We start from the raw sequence: 18,969 nt of genomic DNA on the forward strand, positions 1-18,969 counted from the left end.
CGAGGCAGAGGCGACGTCATCTACATAATAGCGTGTGGTTCAGCTTGGGTTCATGCAGCTCCATTCACATATCCAACATCAGCCTGGTTTAGATAGGTGCCCGAAGTTGTACCCAGGACACTAGTTGATATGACGTAAGTACTTATACATGGCAGAAAACACATACGCAAAATCCACCAACCGTGGAGCTGGTGGATTTGGAAATGCCTCGGGAATTTGGGTCACAGCGACACGTGGGTAGAAACGCAAGGCTAAAAGTGCTATGCCTCGCCGCTCGCCGCGGAAGGCGCTCCTGTCGGATCTACAGGTCCTGAATATGCTCTATCTCTGCTCGAGTGATCAATATGCAGCAGAGGCAGTGCTCCCAGCGTTCATGTCGGTTGATACAAACACATCTCTCTCGTTTTGCTTGGGGAAGCCCCGCTTTGCTCCGTTCCTTTTCTTCAGCGCAGTGGCCATCTCCACCACTTGTTAGAGGGCTTCTTCTTCCCAACCGATGTCTTCTTGCCACGCCAAAGCGCTTCTCGAAGTGAGTACCCGAACCCACAAGATGAGCGCGAGGAAGTCCTCTTTCCTGAGGTGCTCTTTCGGCTTGATTGCTGGGGAAAATCTGACACTAACTCTATAGTCCAACCAAATCCGCCGACCCGACAACTACGAATCACGTATGATCTCGTTGGCGGATTTGGTGGAGGGCCTTGTGAAATCCGACGGATTCCATTACAAGGAGGTAGATTATGAAATCCCCTAGTAAAAATAAATCGGGGGCGACGTGGTGTCACCTCTCTTTTAAACCTCGTTTTGTTGATTGATCGTATTGAACACACTCTACAAGTTGTACACATAGATGTATGTGTGTGATTCGTGTGTTAAGCACGTGGCTGTAGCAATACCTATCGACTGGCCGATCCTAACTTTATCCTGCCGTAATTCCTTTGTCTGCGAAGTGAGCGTCGATGCCATAAGTTATTATACAAACACTAGGTTTAGTATCCGTACAGTCGAGTCAACGGCAACTCCCAGGCTCCCAGTGCGTTCTCCTTCGGGTAGCTCTACGACGAACGCCTCATTCTTCCATTTTCCAACCTACCACCAAGAAACTCAATTTACAACGATGAAGTTCTTCTTTCAGGCCGCGGTGGCGACCGTTATGCTACTGACAAGCGGTATGGACGCGACTTGGGAAATCTACCGAGTGAGCGAGAAATTTGGCGATCCCCACGGCGCTTTTTTTTTTTCAGATACGAGCTTTGCCATCGATGAACAAAGCGTGCACTCCGTCACGATCCGCACATGCGAGTGTGTGAATGGCGTCGGGATCAGAGCTCGCAACAGGTACCCGAAAGTAGGGTACCCGTCCGACCCGACCCGCCCGAAAGCATTGCGGATGGATACGGGTACCCGATTAAAATTGTGGGCGGGTACGGTCACCCGGTGATTGAAGGGCAGGTATAGATCCGAAAATGGTTGCCAAACTTGCAGTCGTTTTCTGGGTAGGACGTGATGGTTATATATATATATTATTGAAACTTCGAGTACGGGTAGGGTACCTGATCTCCACGGAGCAACCAGCAGGACGGGTGCGTGTGCCCGATACCAGATCAGCACACCAGTCACAGTCACGGTGACCCGTGAACCTCTGTTTGCGAGCTCTGGTCGGAATCGACGTTACAAGCCCGGACGGGAAGGAGCAATCCGTTCCACGGTGGTAACGGCGGCAACCCGCAGACTCTCACCCTGGACTCTGGTGAACGCTTCCAGGGATTGGAGGCCCACTGGGGTAAATACGAAGGCCGTACGCGCATCTTCTACATCATGATCAGCACTACTAGCGGCAGATCGATTGGTGGCGGTACCCCCACGACCAAGACTGGAACGGGTTGCGCACCAGCCGGTTTCTAGCTGGGCAGCTTTGCTGGTTCGTCGGGTGTGGAGCTCGACCAGGTGGGTGAGGTTCGATTCAAACCTATCGAGCGCACGTCTTGTATTTCGCGCGCTGTATCGCAAAATGTGTGTGGCACCCCGAATAGCAATATATTTTAATGTATAGGGTTTTGGCCTTTTACAGTGCAGTAATAATATATTATGTATTTAGCTTAGGCCCACAAGGTCGTCCTCTATAAACTTTAGACCACATGCTCAGGTTGCTATGTCGGACAAGAACCTCATTGTAGTCCCTGTGCGGCGCTCGCGTCCTGTGGAGCTCGCAGCGGCGCCCAACGTCCGAGCGCTTCCTCGCTCGGCGGCGCAAGAATCTAAAAAAGGCCGTGTGATCGCAGCGACAAAATCTGCCAATCAAACCGCGCGTTATGAATGTATCGCATGGCTCTGTGTTGTAATACCGGGCAAAGATAAGCCAGTCGAGATGATGGTGAGATGCCATAGGGCAGTTTACTCATGCACGGTGGTAGTGCGATGTTCTACGACAGGCTAAGGCCCCACGACCGAGAACCGACTTACGGACAGACAAACAGACTGGAGACTCGGTTAGTTGTTTAAGACTAGCCGAGCGCCGCCGCTTCGCGGCGGCGGTTGTGGGTTTGGTCACAGTAGTGTGGGTCGCCAGCCTCCGCTTCGCTCCGGCGGGCTGGTTGGTTCGCTAAAGCACCGCTTTGTCGTTGGGGGATGGATATGCCCGCCTCCGCTTCGCTCCGGCGGGCGATGGTTTCGTCAAAGGAATACATTGCTGAACTGAATCGCGCTTCCAAACAGACATGTATTTATGTACTTATGAAGTGTGTACTGCTGAATACCTACTCCGCCTAAACATCTTCGAATATTTGCCTGTACTCAATGTTGTCAGTGTATGCACCGTCGTCTTCCTCCAGCTCTGGATACTCGATCAAAGCCTTGAACTTGGACCTGGATGTAACCCGCGACAGCGCCACATAGAGCTGCCCGTGGGAGAAGCCAGGTGTCGCCAGATACAAACCTAGGTTCTTGACAGTTTGGCCTTGGGCTTTGTTGATGGTCATGGCGAACGCTGGTACAACTGGAAACTGCTTACGTCGCAAGCGGAAGGGGAATTCGCGCGCGTCCCCATCGCTGACGAAGACGATCCTTGGAATTAGAACGTTTTGGCCTAGGCGCTCGCCAGTCATGATGGTAGCATGAATAACGTGAGGCTTGAGCTGGACAACCCGTAGTCGTGTTCCGTTGCAGAGGCCCAAGTCGGGGTTCAGGTTTCTCATCATCATAATTGGTGCGCCTTCCTTCAATGTAAGCTTGTGTGGAGGAATACCGTTGATAGTCACCGAATGCAACACCTCCGGCTCGAAGAAGTTTCCTTCGTTGTCATCATCCACTGAATCCACCGATAGATACTCGCGGGCCTCCCCGGAGAGTCGTTCAGAGACAGCTTGGTTGATGCGGTGCACCACGGCGTTGGTAGTAGTCAAGATGGTCCTGTTGGCGAAGTACTCGTCCATAGCAACCTCGGGATCGTTGATGTCGGCGTACATCTTATCAATAATGTTCTTCAAACCCCGTGGAACAGCTCCAGGTGCGATTTCTTCGTCTCCAGTGTCGTCTCCTTCTTCGTAGACGTTGTCAATCAGCATATCGCGCGGAATCTTCATAAGTCCCTGCCCAGGGACCTGTTAACCTCGTGTCTACCATCTCCCACTTGTAGGAGAAACTCCGAGAAAGCCGCGAGCTCTGCGGCGGTGCTTTCGTTACTTGCCGATTGTACACGCATGTTTTCCGTGAGATGCAGCTGCTTGAAGTGTCGCCATAGCGTAGATGACTTCAGACACGCGTCGATGGTCTCCGCTGGTGTGCCGCGTACTACCACCGGCAAAATCTGTCGGAAGTCACCCGAAAGTACAAATACTTTTCCTCCAAAAGGCTCCTGGGCGTTACCCATGATGTCACGCAAAGACCGGTCGACCGCTTCGAAGGCGTGCCTGTGAGTCATCGGAGCTTCGTCCCAGATAACCAAACTGGCCCGCTCGATCAACATCTTGAGGCGCGATTGTTTATAAATCGCACACGTCGACTTGTCGTTCAGCTTGAGAGGTATCTTGAACGTTGAATGCGCTGTGCGCCCACCCATGAGCAAGAGCGAAGCAATTCCACTCGAAGCCACAGCAATCGCGATCTTCCCGGACAGTCGCACCTTCGCCAGGATATGCCGCAGCAGAGTTGATTTTCCTGTACCTCCCGGGCCGTTAATAAAGAACAGCTTGTTGCCTTGAACTGGCGCTTCGGCCGCCTGGATGATTTCGTCGTAAATAGCTCGTTGGCCGTCCTTCAGCTGGCTTTCTTGGTCCACAATGGCTTGAAGGGTAGAGTGCTGGTACCCCTCCAGTTCGCGTCGAATGAGGTTGTTCCGCAGCAGCGAATCCAGCACCAACCGCGGGTAGTCATCCAGCTGAGGGAGGTCAAAGTCCGCCACTACGTAGCCATTGATTTGGAGCAGGTCGTTAAGGTCCTTGAGTGTGTGGAACCTGATCATGTCTTCCTTCTCCTGTCCTTCCAAGCCCCGGTATGTGTGCGCGAAGTCTTCAGAAAGAACGTCGTAGAATCGATTCCACAATACGCGAACCTCCGAAACTTGAGAATAATCAATGATAGTTGCGAAGAGCTGGCGGAGTTGGTACGGCATCTTGAAGGCAGCGGCTTCTTCCATACACGCAATCCATTCTGCGTCGTCTTCAAGGTAGCCCAGTTTGAGTGCGGCCTGGCGGTACGACGCATACGTAACACCATCCACTGTCCGAAGCTTGGCAAAGGACTGAGGTCCCTTGCGGTGACACAGCGGTACACGCATGTAGAACCGCTCCATGTCCCGAGGGGTCACATGAACCATCCGCCCAAGCGCCGCTTGGTATTGTTTGCGACGAACCCATTTCTTTGCCTTGTCATCCCATCGGAATAGCTTCGGAATGTCTTGGTACACCATGGTCTTTGCAACTTGGTTCTCCGGAGCCTCGCTCGCACACAATTCGAAGAAGCGGGTCAACATCGAGTGGCGACCGCGAGTGAGAACTCGATCCGGGTTGTCGCTCGAACGGAAGGTCACGAATTGCTCGTTCTCCAGGTGGATCGTCAGCTGTACGATGGAATGCGTCTTGCCTTGAACGGAGAAGTCGAGAAGCCGCATACATGCCTCTATCGGAGATATATACCTTGCGTTCAGAAACCGGAGAATCTCGTTGGGCTCCATCCTTGCGCTATTCGACTCACCACCCACCGTTTCCACAGTTATTACAGCCTTGTCGGACCCCTTGTAGACGTACTTGTATAGGTATTTGACCGCCGTGAGGGCCGTACAAACCTCCACGTTGATATGGCAGTTGTACTTCTGCGAAAGGTAGGGGTTGTACGGGACCACCCACTGGTTAATGGTGGCGTTGTCGTACTCCCTTCCCTTGAACTTGAGTACGCCTGGAGGGCGGCGGCGACGTCTGCAGACAGGAAACCCGTTCACGTTTCCTTGGGTAACCTCTACCAACGGCTTCGGGTATCCCTTCGTACACTTTCCGTCCTTCATGCAGGGGCTGGAGGGGTTGGCCGCGCCACATGGACCATGCATCATGCAAGTGAGGATGGTTTCGTACAGCTGGGGGTTGATCTCGGCGTCGGGAAGCTCCGAAGAGCACAACTTGTCGATGATTTGTCTTGTACGCGGCTTGTCTTCGTCTGCAAGAATAATCAGAATGTGTGCGTGTGGGAGGCCCCGCTTCTGGAACTCCACTACGTAGATCCTCGCCAGAACACGTCCCAGTACGCCTTCATCCAAGTCTTTCAGCATCGCCGCCAATTTCTGCTGCCAAACGCGGGCTACAATGTCCGGGCGGTCTTGTGCGCTTTGGTTTGGCTCCGGTATCTTTTCCTGGATCTCGTCCCACGTAGGGTTGCACGTCATAGTAACGAAGACGTCCGGTTTCCCGTACTCCCGCACGATAGCCATGGAATCTTGGTAAGACTTGTACATGGCCCGCGGACTCCCCGAATGCGTAGCTGGTAGAACGATGCGCTTGCCGATTTGGTCCAGAAAGTGTCCCGAGCGACGCTGCGGTTCATCGGGGTGCTGGAGCGCCCCAGTTTCGCGGTTGTATTCCGTCAGTAGAGCTTCTCCCTCGCGCAGAACCGCCGTGTTTCACTTAGAAGCGCGTCTCGAACCCCGCTGTACTGATCGGCGCGAAGTTCAGCTTGATGGGATGCCACCCAACGCAGTTGCTCTTGCTCGCACTTGGCTCGTTGATCTACGCAGTACTGCTGGAATAATCGCCCACCTTGGTGCAGTACCGACTCGTCACCGACTTTCTGGAATAACCGGTAGGCTACATGCTCGCGGAGGGACATTTCACGCTTCTTTCTGCGCACCACGTTGTTCGCATACACGTCTGTGTAGGTCCAACCCAGTTCTCCATGCGGAAGAAGTAGTGGGTACTGCAACGGGTCATACACAGAGTGTGTTTCGAAGAGGCGCAGCAGCGAGTGATCTTTAGTACGCAGAAGGATGTCCCGCGGACTGTCCAAGTTGCCGTCCTCGATAAGAGTCGCTCCAACTTCCGAAACCGTGGGGAGGTTGTGAGTTCGCGGATTTGACCTCTTTTCGTGTAGCCGGAACACCATATCAACCGCCTCCTTTCCTGCTGCCTGGTCGGCGCGCAGCTTCTCCGCGAAGTTGAGAAATTGTTGCGCGAACGGATTGCACTCCTCCATCATTTGCTCGATCTCCAGCAGCGTTCCAGGGTGGAGGTCAGCGAAGATACCTCGGCGCCGCTCCGCACGTTGTTGCATGTCTGGATCGACGATGTAGATCTGGGCAAACTTGGGGGGCATGGGCTCGTTCGTGAACGTATCGATATGCGGAAGTAGAGAGCCCAGGTAGTGCCCCATGGCTCCCTGAATGCGTTACGTGTATACACCACGTTGTCCAGCAACGCTCTCGTCTTGGTTCACGTCCCTGAAGTTGTACCGGTTGCTACAGGAAGCCCCAATCGACGTGAAGGCAAACACTTGGTTGTAGGCTCGGATGCGGCGCCGAAACTCGGCGTCCGTGTACAACTGGTGCAATCGCGGAGGCGCAGCTCGTAGTGGGGGTAGTTGCACCGCTCCCTCTAAACAGCAGCCTTTCTTGGACTCTGCAGGCCATTCCCATGCGTTGCAATGAGGGCAGACCGTAGTCGGAGGCAGTCTGTGGCGCCCATCGACGATATTGGCGCCACTGAGCATGGAGACTCTGAAATCCTCCTGGTTCGCGAGTGCATGGCCTCTGCGAAGGGTGCTGCGCCGTATACGCTCCTGTTGTCGCCGCTCCTCTCTCTCCTCCTCCTCTTGAGCATCGCGAACCGTTGCTTGATGCTCCCGGCGGGCGGCCCTCTCCGCTTCGACCACTTCCTGGCTGAGCGCAGACCGACGATCTTCTTGGCGAACACGGTCACGTTCCTGGCGTTCTTGACGTTCATCAGACGTTTCCTGCTGTCGCTGTTGTGCATGTAGCAGGCGGTCGGTCTCCTGTATGTCCTCCCGTTGTTGCTCGGTTTGGTTAGCTCTTCTACCGGCCTGTAGTAAACGGCTTTGCTCGCGCGCTGTGCTTTGTTCGGCCTCTATTAGTAGAGCGCTACGTGTCCGTTGGAGTTCTGCATCTCTACGTCTTTGACGCTCGCGTTGGGATCCCGTCATGTTTGTCCTTCTGGCCGGGCCCTCTCTCTGTCTGGCGCGCGGCGTCGTTCCGTTTGAGACGCCGTCATTGCTGCGCGCCTCCTACGCGCTGCCTTCGCCGGGGTCGAGCCAGGAACTTGCTCCGTTGTGCTGACATCAGTTGCTACAACTGTAGGAACAACAGGCGCCGCTGCCTGGACCGGAGGTTCTTCTCTGCGGATTGGTGGAGGCTCAACAGACGTGTTTCCGGCCGCAACGTGACTCTCGACAGCCGTGACAGGAGCGGCCGTGTCTGTCACGATAAGCGATTGAAATTCCTTATTTAGGCTGTATCGTTTAGCCCTCCGACGCGCTTGGCGGCGCGTTTAGCGGCAGGCTCCTCTGGAGCAGCCGGGGTTGCGTTGATACGCTCGTTGTCCCGCAAGGCCTGCTCGATCTCCTCGCGCGTCCATTTCGTTTTCGTTCAAGCCATTTTGGCCTGCGTACACGCATCAGAGTCACATGACGCGTTAGACATAAAGTCTAAGAACACTGTCGTCATTTCCAGGATCCTATACACGCGCCCCGCCGCGGACACAGAAGTGCAAATAGGTGCGTCCACCTCAAGCGCCGGTCCATACACGACCACTGGCCCGGAGATGAGGCAGGTAACCCGGCTTCGCCGAGATCTGTCCCATTTACCCCGGATTGGTATGAGATTTCCCACGCCGCTGGCCGGCGGACGTGGGCACCTCAGGGTCGCGGCTTCCAAGAGCGGTCGCTGCGGCAAGGGCACGCGAAATCCTACGTCGGCGGTGGGTGCCAGCTGCAGTCTTTCTTATTATCTTAAAATGGGTATTGCTACCCACTTTAGAGAAGGTAACGGTCAGTATAGTGGAGAGCTGCAGTACCCAAATGCCATTCTCCAAGGTAATTAAACCCGGGACGCAAGCAAGAGAGCAATGTTGCAGACTACATGGCCGTGTCGTGGAACCCACTACAACTCCCCCGTGGCCCCACCGGAGTAGGCACCTGGCCGCCCTTAATCCCACACTATAATATCTCGACCGCCCTGAAGGTACCAGTTATCCCAACAGGCGGAACTCCCGAATCCGACACGTATATTACAGTTTGGAATCTATGTAGCTAAGCGTACCTTAGTCCCTGTGCGGCGCTTGCGTCCTGTGGGGCTCGCAGTGGCGCCCGACGTCCGAGCACTTCCTCGCTCCGCCGCGCGCGGAATTCAAAAAAGGAAATGTGAGCGCTGAGGCAAAATTGGTCAATCACAGCGCGCTATAATTACCACGCATGGCTATGTTGTGATATCGGGCAAAGATAAGCCAGTCAGGATGATAGTGAGATGCCATAGGGCAGGTTACTAATGCGCTAATGCAGGGCGGTAGGACGATGCTGAACGGTAGGCAAATGCCCCAAGGGCGGAGTACCACGGACTTACAGACAAACTTACAGGATACTCTGTTAGTTGTAGTAGATTATCATTCTCCTGGTGGTGTTGACAACGTTCTGTACGCTGGTGTCCTGCAATCCGTGGCCAAACATGTAGATCTGGAGATTTTGCGCCCCTTCTAGTGCCTCCCCGTGGGAAAACGGTCGCCAACACCCTCACTCTCGCTGTGACTTGAAGCCTGCTTGCTTGTGTCGTCTCTCTCTCTCTCTCTCTCTCTCTCTCTCTCTCTCTCTCTCTCTCTCTCTCTCTCTCTCTCTCTCTCTCTCTCTCTCTCTCTGATTGTTCTCAACAGCATCTTCAACAGAACGGATCCAATAAATCTAATCTATGCATTAGCAGTTCTAAATCTCCAAGCTCCGTTTCTCTACCTTGTAGTCGGTTCGCTGTCGCGCTCCAGCCTATTGTTGACACAATACGAGTATGAACGGACTCGAATTGTAGCCTCCTAAATAGCGTTCCTCGCGACGGAGTTTGTTCTTTTGGTAGATAGTGAGGTGCTAGCGCAACGAGACCATTGTTGTACTCCTGATCGTGTTTAAAAGCGACCCACATCCCTCACTTCTCTTACAATGTGTATTTTTGGTTTGGCGGGGGAGATCTCTTACACTCTTATAGCCTCATAGCCGGTTTGACTTGATTTTCCTATAGTCACGATTTGGGATCTCACGGAAGCGCTCTAATAGTCAATTTTCTCTTATAACCGGCGCCACTATAGCCGGTGGTCTATGTTGTCGTATCTACTACAACTAACAGAGTCTCCGGTGTATCTGTCTGTAAGTCCGTCGTATTCCGCCCTTGGGGCATCAGCCTGCCGTTGAGCATCGTCCTACCGCCCTGCATTAGCGCATTAGTAACCTGCCCTATGGCATCTCACCATCTTCCGGACTGGCTTATATTTGCCCGATATCACAACATAGCCATGCGTGATAATTATAGCGCGCTGTGATTGACCAATTTTGCCTCAGCGCTCACATTTCCTTTTTTGAATTCCGCGCGCGGCGGAGCGAGGAAGTGCTCGGACGTCGGGCGCCACTGCGAGCCCCACAGGACGCAAGCGCCGCACAGGGACTAAGGTACGCTTAGCTACATAGATTCCAAACTGTAATATACGTGTCGGATTCGGGAGTTCCGCCTGTTGGGATAACTGGTACCTTCAGGGCGGTCGAGATATTATAGTGTGGGATTAAGGGCGGCCAGGTGCCTACTCCGGTGGGGCCACGGGGGAGTTGTAGTGGGTTCCACGACACGGCCATGTAGTCTGCAACATTGCTCTCTTGCTTGCGTCCCGGGTTTAATTACCTTGGAGAATGGCATTTGGGTACTGCAGCTCTCCACTATACTGACCGTTACTTTCTCTAAAGTGGGTAGCAATACCCATTTTAAGATGATAAGAAAGACTGCAGCTGGCACCCGCCGCCGACGTAGGAATTCGCGTGCCCTTGCCGCAGCGACCGCTCTTGGGAGCCGCGACCCTGAGGTGGCCACGTCCGCCGGCCAGCGGCGTGGGAAATCTCATACCAATCCGGGGTAAATGGGACAGATCTCGGCGAAGCCGGGTTACCTGCCTCATCTCCGGGCCAGTGGTCGTGTATGGACCGGCGCTTGAGGTGGACGCACCTATTTGCACTTCTGTGTCCGCGGCGGGGCGCGTGTATAGGATCCTGGAAATGACGACAGTGTTCTTAGACTTTATGTCTAACGCGTCATGTGACTCTGATGCGTGTACGCAGGCCAAAATGGCTTGAACGAAAACGAAATGGACGCGCGAGGAGATCGAGCAGGCCTTGCGGGACAACGAGCGTATCAACGCAACCCCGGCTGCTCCAGAGGAGCCTGCCGCTAAACGCGCCGCCAAGCGCGTCGGAGGGCTAAACGATACAGCCTAAATAAGGAATTTCAATCGCTTATCGTGACAGACACGGCCGCTCCTGTCACGGCTGTCGAGAGTCACGTTGCGGCCGGAAACACGTCTGTTGAGCCTCCACCAATCCGCAGAGAACTGCCTGCGGCCCCAGCGGCAGCGCCTGTTGTTCCTACAGTTGTAGCGGCCGATGTCTGCGCAACGGAGCAAGTTCCCGGCCCGACCCCGGCGGAGGCAGCGCGTAGGAGGCGCGCAGCAATGACGGCGTCTCAAACGGAACGACGCCGCGCGCCAGACAGAGAGAGGGCCCGGCCAGAAGGACAAACATGACGGGATCCCAACGCGAGCGTCAAAGACGTAGAGATGCAGAACGCCAACGGACACGTAGGGCTCTACTAACCGAGGCCGAACGAAGCACAGCGCGCGAACAAAGCCGTTTACTACAGGCCAGTAGAAGAGCTAACCAAACCGAGCAACAACGGGAGATCATGCAGGAGACCGACCGCCTGCTACATGCACAACAGCGACAGCAGGAAACGTCTGATGAACGTCAAGAACGCCAGGAACGTGACCGTGTTCGCCAAGAAGATCGTCGGTCTGCGCTCAGCCAGGAAGTGGTCGAAGCGGAGAGGGCCGCCCGCCGGGAGCATCAAGCAACGGTTCGCGATGCTCAAGAGGAGGAGGAGAGAGGAGCGGCGACAACAGGAGCGTATACGGCGCAGCACCCTTCGCAGAGGCCATGCACTCGCGAACCAGGAGGATTTCAGAGTCTCCATGCTCAGTGGCGCCAATATCGTCGATGGGCGCCACAGACTGCCTCCGACTACGGTCTGCCCTCATTGCAACGCATGGGAATGGCCTGCAGAGTCCAAGAAAGGCTGCTGTTTAGAGGGAGCGGTGCAACTACCCCCACTACGAGCTGCGCCTCCGCGATTGCACCAGTTGTACACGGACGCCGAGTTTCGGCGCCGCATCCGAGCCTACAACCAAGTGTTTGCCTTCACGTCGATTGGGGCTTCCTGTAGCAACCGGTACAACTTCAGGGACGTGAACCAAGACGAGAGCGTTGCTGGACAACGTGGTGTATACACGTAACGCATTCAGGGAGCCATGGGGCACTACCTGGGCTCTCTACTTCCGCATATCGATACGTTCACGAACGAGCCCATGCCCCCCAAGTTTGCCCAGATCTACATCGTCGATCCAGACATGCAACAACGTGCGGAGCGGCGCCGAGGTATCTTCGCTGACCTCCACCCTGGAACGCTGCTGGAGATCGAGCAAATGATGGAGGAGTGCAATCCGTTCGCGCAACAATTTCTCAACTTCGCGGAGAAGCTGCGCGCCGACCAGGCAGCAGGAAAGGAGGCGGTTGATATGGTGTTCCGGCTACACGAAAAGAGGTCAAATCCGCGAACTCACAACCTCCCCACGGTTTCGGAAGTTGGAGCGACTCTTATCGAGGACGGCAACTTGGACAGTCCGCGGGACATCCTTCTGCGTACTAAAGATCACTCGCTGCTGCGCCTCTTCGAAACACACTCTGTGTATGACCCGTTGCAGTACCCACTACTTCTTCCGCATGGAGAACTGGGTTGGACCTACACAGACGTGTATGCGAACAACGTGGTGCGCAGAAAGAAGCGTGAAATGTCCCTCCGCGAGCATGTAGCCTACCGGTTATTCCAGAAAGTCGGTGACGAGTCGGTACTGCACCAAGGTGGGCGATTATTCCAGCAGTACTGCGTAGATCAACGAGCCAAGTGCGAGCAAGAGCAACTGCGTTGGGTGGCATCCCATCAAGCTGAACTTCGCGCCGATCAGTACAGCGGGGTTCGAGACGCGCTTCTAAGTGAAACACGGCGGTTCTGCGCGAGGGAGAAGCTCTACTGACGGAATACAACCGCGAAACTGGGGCGCTCCAGCACCCCGATGAACCGCAGCGTCGCTCGGGACACTTTCTGGACCAAATCGGCAAGCGCATCGTTCTACCAGCTACGCATTCGGGGAGTCCGCGGGCCATGTACAAGTCTTACCAAGATTCCATGGCTATCGTGCGGGAGTACGGGAAACCGGACGTCTTCGTTACTATGACGTGCAACCCTACGTGGGACGAGATCCAGGAAAGATACCGGAGCCAAACCAAAGCGCACAAGACCGCCCGGACATTGTAGCCCGCGTTTGGCAGCAGAAATTGGCGGCGATGCTGAAAGACTTGGATGAAGGCGTACTGGGACGTGTTCTGGCGAGGATCTACGTAGTGGAGTTCCAGAAGCGGGGCCTCCCACACGCACACATTCTGATTATTCTTGCAGACGAAGACAAGCCGCGTACAAGACAAATCATCGACAAGTTGTGCTCTTCGGAGCTTCCCGACGCCGAGATCAACCCCCAGCTGTACGAAACCATCCTCACTTGCATGATGCATGGTCCATGTGGCGCGGCGAACCCCTCCAGCCCCTGCATGAAGGACGGAAAGTGTACGAAGGGATACCCGAAGCCATTGGTAGAGGTTACCCAAGGAAACGTGAACGGGTTTCCTGTCTGCAGACGTCGCCGCCGGCCTCCAGGCGTACTCAAGTTCAAGGGAAGGGAGTACGACAACGCCACCATTAACCAGTGGGTGGTCCCGTACAACCCCTACCTTTCGCAGAAGTACAACTGCCATATCAACGTGGAGGTTTGTACGGCCCTCACGGCGGTCAAATACCTATACAAGTACGTCTACAAGGGGTCCGACAAGGCTGTAATAACTGTGGAAACGGTGGGTGGTGAGTCGAATAGCGCAAGGATGGAGCCCAACGAGATTCTCCGGTTTCTGAACGCAAGGTATATATCTCCGATAGAGGCATGTATGCGGCTTCTCGACTTCTCCGTTCAAGGCAAGACGCATTCCATCGTACAGCTGACGATCCACCTGGAGAACGAGCAATTCGTGACCTTCCGTTCGAGCGACAACCCGGATCGAGTTCTCACGCGCGGTCGCCACTCGATGTTGACCCGCTACTTCGAACTGTGCCCGAGCGAGGCTCCGGAGAACCAAGTTGCAAAGACCATGGTGTACCAAGACATTCCGAAGCTATTCCGATGGGATGACAAGGCAAAGAAATGGGTTCGTCGCAAACAATACCAAGCGGCGCTTGGGCGGATGGTTCATGTGACCCCTCGGGACATGGAGCGGTTCTACATGCGTGTACCGCTGTGTCACCGCAAGGGACCTCAGTCCTTTGCCAAGCTTCGGACAGTGGATGGTGTTACGTATGCGTCGTACCGCCAGGCCGCACTCAAACTGGGCTACCTTGAAGACGACGCAGAATGGATTGCGTGTATGGAAGAAGCCGCTGCCTTCAAGATGCCGTACCAACTCCGCCAGCTCTTCGCAACTATCATTGATTATTCTCAAGTTTCGGAGGTTCGCGTATTGTGGAATCGATTCTACGACGTTCTTTCTGAAGACTTCGCGCACACATACCGGGGCTTGGAAGGACAGGAGAAGGAAGACATGATCAGGTTCCACACACTCAAGGACCTTAACGACCTGCTCCAAATCAATGGCTACGTAGTGGCGGACTTTGACCTCCCTCAGCTGGATGACTACCCGCGGTTGGTGCTGGATTCGCTGCTGCGGAACAACCTCATTCGACGCGAACTGGAGGGGTACCAGCACTCTACCCTTCAAGCCATTGTGGACCAAGAAAGCCAGCTGAAGGACGGCCAACGAGCTATTTACGACGAAATCATCCAGGCGGCCGAAGCGCCAGTTCAAGGCAACAAGCTGTTCTTTATTAACGGCCCGGGAGGTACAGGAAAATCAACTCTGCTGCGGCATATCCTGGCGAAGGTGCGACTGTCCGGGAAGATCGCGATTGCTGTGGCTTCGAGTGGAATTGCTTCGCTCTTGCTCATGGGTGGGCGCACAGCGCATTCAACGTTCAAGATACCTCTCAAGCTGAACGACAAGTCGACGTGTGCGATTTATAAACAATCGCGCCTCAAGGTGTTGATCGAGCGGGCCAGTTTGGTTATCTGGGACGAAGCTCCGATGACTCACAGGCACGCCTTCGAAGCGGTCGACCGGTCTTTGCGTGACATCATGGGTAACGCCCAGGAGCCTTTTGGAGGAAAAGTATTTGTACTTTCGGGTGACTTCCGACAGATTTTGCCGGTGGTAGTACGCGGCACACCAGCGGAGACCATCGACGCGTGTCTGAAGTCATCTACGCTATGGCGACACTTCAAGCAGCTGCATCTCACGGAAAACATGCGTGTACAATCGGCAAGTAACGAAAGCACCGCCGCAGAGCTCGCGGCTTTCTCGGAGTTTCTCCTACAAGTGGGAGATGGTAGACACGAGGTTAACAGGTCCCTGGGCAGGGACTTATGAAGATTCCGCGCGATATGCTGATTGACAACGTCTACGAAGAAGGAGACGACACTGGAGACGAAGAAATCGCACCTGGAGCTGTTCCACGGGGTTTGAAGAACATTATTGATAAGATGTACGCCGACATCAACGATCCCGAGGTTGCTATGGACGAGTACTTCGCCAACAGGACCATCTTGACTACTACCAACGCCGTGGTGCACCGCATCAACCAAGCTGTCTCTGAACGACTCTCCGGGGAGGCCCGCGAGTATCTATCGGTGGATTCAGTGGATGATGACAACGAAGGAAACTTCTTCGAGCCGGAGGTGTTGCATTCGGTGACTATCAACGGTATTCCTCCACACAAGCTTACATTGAAGGAAGGCGCACCAATTATGATGATGAGAAACCTGAACCCCGACTTGGGCCTCTGCAACGGAACACGACTACGGGTTGTCCAGCTCAAGCCTCACGTTATTCATGCTACCATCATGACTGGCGAGCGCCTAGGCCAAAACGTTCTAATTCCAAGGATCGTCTTCGTCAGCGATGGGGACGCGCGCGAATTCCCCTTCCGCTTGCGACGTAAGCAGTTTCCAGTTGTACCAGCGTTCGCCATGACCATCAACAAAGCCCAAGGCCAAACTGTCAAGAACCTAGGTTTGTATCTGGCGACACCTGGCTTCTCCCACGGGCAGCTCTATGTGGCGCTGTCGCGGGTTACATCCAGGTCCAAGTTCAAGGCTTTGATCGAGTATCCAGAGCTGGAGGAAGACGACGGTGCATACACTGACAACATTGAGTACAGGCAAATATTCGAAGATGTTTAGGCGGAGTAGGTATTCAGCAGTACACACTTCATAAGTACATAAATACATGTCTTTGGTCCAAGTTCAAGGCTTTGATCGAGTATCCAGAGCTGGAGGAAGACGACGGTGCATACACTGACAACATTGAGTACAGGCAAATATTCGAAGATGTTTAGGCGGAGTAGGTATTCAGCAGTACACACTTCATAAGTACATAAATACATGTCTTTGGTCCAAGTTCAAGGCTTTGATCGAGTATCCAGAGCTGGAGGAAGACGACGGTGCATACACTGACAACATTGAGTACAGGCAAATATTCGAAGATGTTTAGGCGGAGTAGGTATTCAGCAGTACACACTTCATAAGTACATAAATACATGTCTTTTTGGAAGTGCGTTTCACTTTAGCATTGCATCCCTTTGACGAAACCATCGCCCGCCGGAGCGAAGCGGAGACTGGCGGTCCACACTACTGTGGCCAAACCCACACCCACCGCCGCGAAGCGGCGGCGCTCGGCTAGTTGTACCAGTATTGTTAGAAACGTCAGATTTTGGATAGGAAATGTATGTTTCAGATGCAAAGCCTGTAAGGCGGCGCGAATGAAATTGTGTTTTCCACACTGAATACTCGAGAAGCTCGAGCTCCGCTCGCCAGTCAACTCGTACTCGAGAATTCGACAAGAAGCAGAATCTCAACAAGAAGAGTGCTTAATAACTACCATGACCTCCAACAACATGAGCACCGGCGCTACGACTAACTCTTCGCCTCCGTCCAAGGCTGGCGGGGCCTCTTCGGACAGCGAAAGAATCGCACCCGACGTCGTCGACGTGACCGCCGGAGGCGCGACTGGAGGAGACGAGCCGTGGACTGCCTCGTCTGCCCGTCAGACGTCAGAACCACCTCCTATCCGGTCCAGCAAGCGCGCCAGCACGAAACCCTCGAGTGCTGCCGTGGAGACTGCAGCAGTGGCCCATAAGGGCAAAAAGAAGGCTGTAAAGCGGAGATCTGCCGGGGTGGCTGAGACCGCTCCACCCAGAAAGTCGGCGCGCGTCTCCGCCCTGCCGTCCGACGAGTTGGAGCAAGAGGACAAGGCACCAATCCCGGCGGCAGTCCACGCGAATGAGGGAGAATGCCCGGCGATCCCGGGTCGGGCTGACCGTGCCGCGGCGACATCGCTGAGGTCGCTGCGCCCTCACGCAGCGGCGGAAGGTGCAGCGGTGGCTGCCACACCGCAGCATTCTACGGGGTCGTCCGCCCCGCTAACGCTACAGTCAACACCAGCTGTGCAGCTTGGCCCGGCACAGTCTGCGGCACGAATGACAAGGCCGCCGGCACACCGCACCAGATTTGACCTGGAAAGGTTCCTAGCAACTTTCGACCCCGCGGATCGAGTGGGCAGCACGCGCATGTCGTCTGCGCCCGTGGCCAGTGACGTCCGCACGGCAGCGCCTCACGAAGACGGCCCTACTGCGCGGGAAGATAACTCGGCTGTGATGGCTGCACTCCGAGAGGAAAATACCTGACTTCGACTACTCCTGCAGTCGATAGTAGGCGGTCGCAACGAGCTCTCCGCCGGCGGCGTGGGCACGGTACCTAATGCGAGGGGCGAGCTTCCACCGCGTGTGCTCTGTTTTCTGTCCTGCGCCAGTATCCCTGAAGGTCCCAAGAAAGCGAAAGGTACGTTCAGCCCACTTCAAGCTCATCTGTTGGCTGGAGGAAGAATGTTTAGGCTGTACTCACCGCAAGAAGGTAAGACCCTGTCTCCAATGACTTTCGTGCTGTGGATGCGAGAGGCGGACTGCATCGAGTTCGTCGTTACACCGGTGGTGTTAATGGCTCTGTTCAGTGGACGGCTGGGTTCCCGCGGCCTGACGCTGCTACACTTTCGCGAATTATCCTTGAAAATGGTCCAAACAACTCCAACTTTGCGAGCGACTTCAGCTCGTCGGCTGTGCCACCACCGACCCCTACTCGGTGTGACTCGTACGATGATATTTTGGATGGCATTCATGGCCTCGCGGTCTTCGGCAATTAATACAGGTATGACCATGTACGGAAGTTTACTTCTCGCCTACGTATGTTCATTGCTAAGAATAAGTCCGCGGACCCGGGCAACAACCCAACGAGAATGTGGCTGACCCTGCTGTATGCGAATACGTTCCTTGGTGATGCACTGGGACACCTACTGTCGGACAGTCCGCAGTCGTGGAACGGCTACAGCGAGGCGCTCCGCGCAATTGACTACCAGTCCCCCGAGTGGACCTTCGCGCTGGCGAGTGCGCTGAACTCGTCTGATCGAATCACCGGACACGAACAACGAGAGGCAGGGCGCACGTCACGTCGCGAACCGAGTCGAGGACCAGCTGTGCCTGACGATATCCGACGCCTCCTACCTATCAACCGTCGCGGCCAGGAGCCGTGCCTCTTTAACGTCGCTGGGCTGCGGTGCTCGGTGGGGGAGGCACCCGCGATCACTGTGGCAATCGGCGTCGCGCCCACAACTGGCCCGACAGGCTTCCGTCTCGCGTGCAGGAGTGGGTGGGCAAGACATACGGTCGCCTAGACCGCAACCGTCGCAGATGGAGCCGAGAGGTGGACAGCTTGAGAACCTTTCGGAGAGACGCCCAAGTTAAGCAGTCAAGTACATTGTCTTCTGCTAATGATGTGGCATCGAGCTCAAGTGTGTACGTACGGCAACGGGAACTAATTGCGAAAAATACCCCAGTCGACTCGCATTCCAAGACAGCGCGGAATTTACCGGCTATTCAGCCACTTTCGGCCATACAGCCACCTTCGGCCACACAGTCATATCGTGCCAACCAACCAACCAACCTCGGCCATACCGGTACAGCTAGATGTGACTACACCGGTA

At 54.8% G+C, this 18,969-nt stretch overlaps 2 protein-coding genes across 2 annotated transcripts; both read left to right on the forward strand.

Annotated features, from left to right (window-relative positions):
* Positions 1–16,816: 16,816 nt before the first annotated feature.
* On the forward strand, positions 16,817–17,620 carry IUM83_12355 (Serine/threonine-protein kinase Nek2; the record flags this gene model as incomplete). The annotated part of the gene is made up of 1 exon (XM_067936976.1): positions 16,817–17,620. The coding sequence occupies one exon, from the start codon at positions 16,817–16,819 to the stop codon at positions 17,618–17,620; it is 804 nt and encodes a 267-aa protein (XP_067800135.1).
* A 554-nt stretch (positions 17,621–18,174) lies between these two features.
* Positions 18,175–18,660, forward strand: IUM83_12356 (uncharacterized protein; the record flags this gene model as incomplete). Its single annotated transcript, XM_067936977.1, has 1 exon — positions 18,175–18,660. The coding sequence occupies one exon, from the start codon at positions 18,175–18,177 to the stop codon at positions 18,658–18,660; it is 486 nt and encodes a 161-aa protein (XP_067800064.1).
* Between the last annotated feature and the right edge of the window lie 309 nt (positions 18,661–18,969).

The sequence above is a fragment of the Phytophthora cinnamomi genome, assembly GCF_018691715.1.
Source record: "Phytophthora cinnamomi strain GKB4 chromosome Unknown Contig2, whole genome shotgun sequence".
Lineage (NCBI taxonomy): Eukaryota > Oomycota > Peronosporomycetes > Peronosporales > Peronosporaceae > Phytophthora > Phytophthora cinnamomi.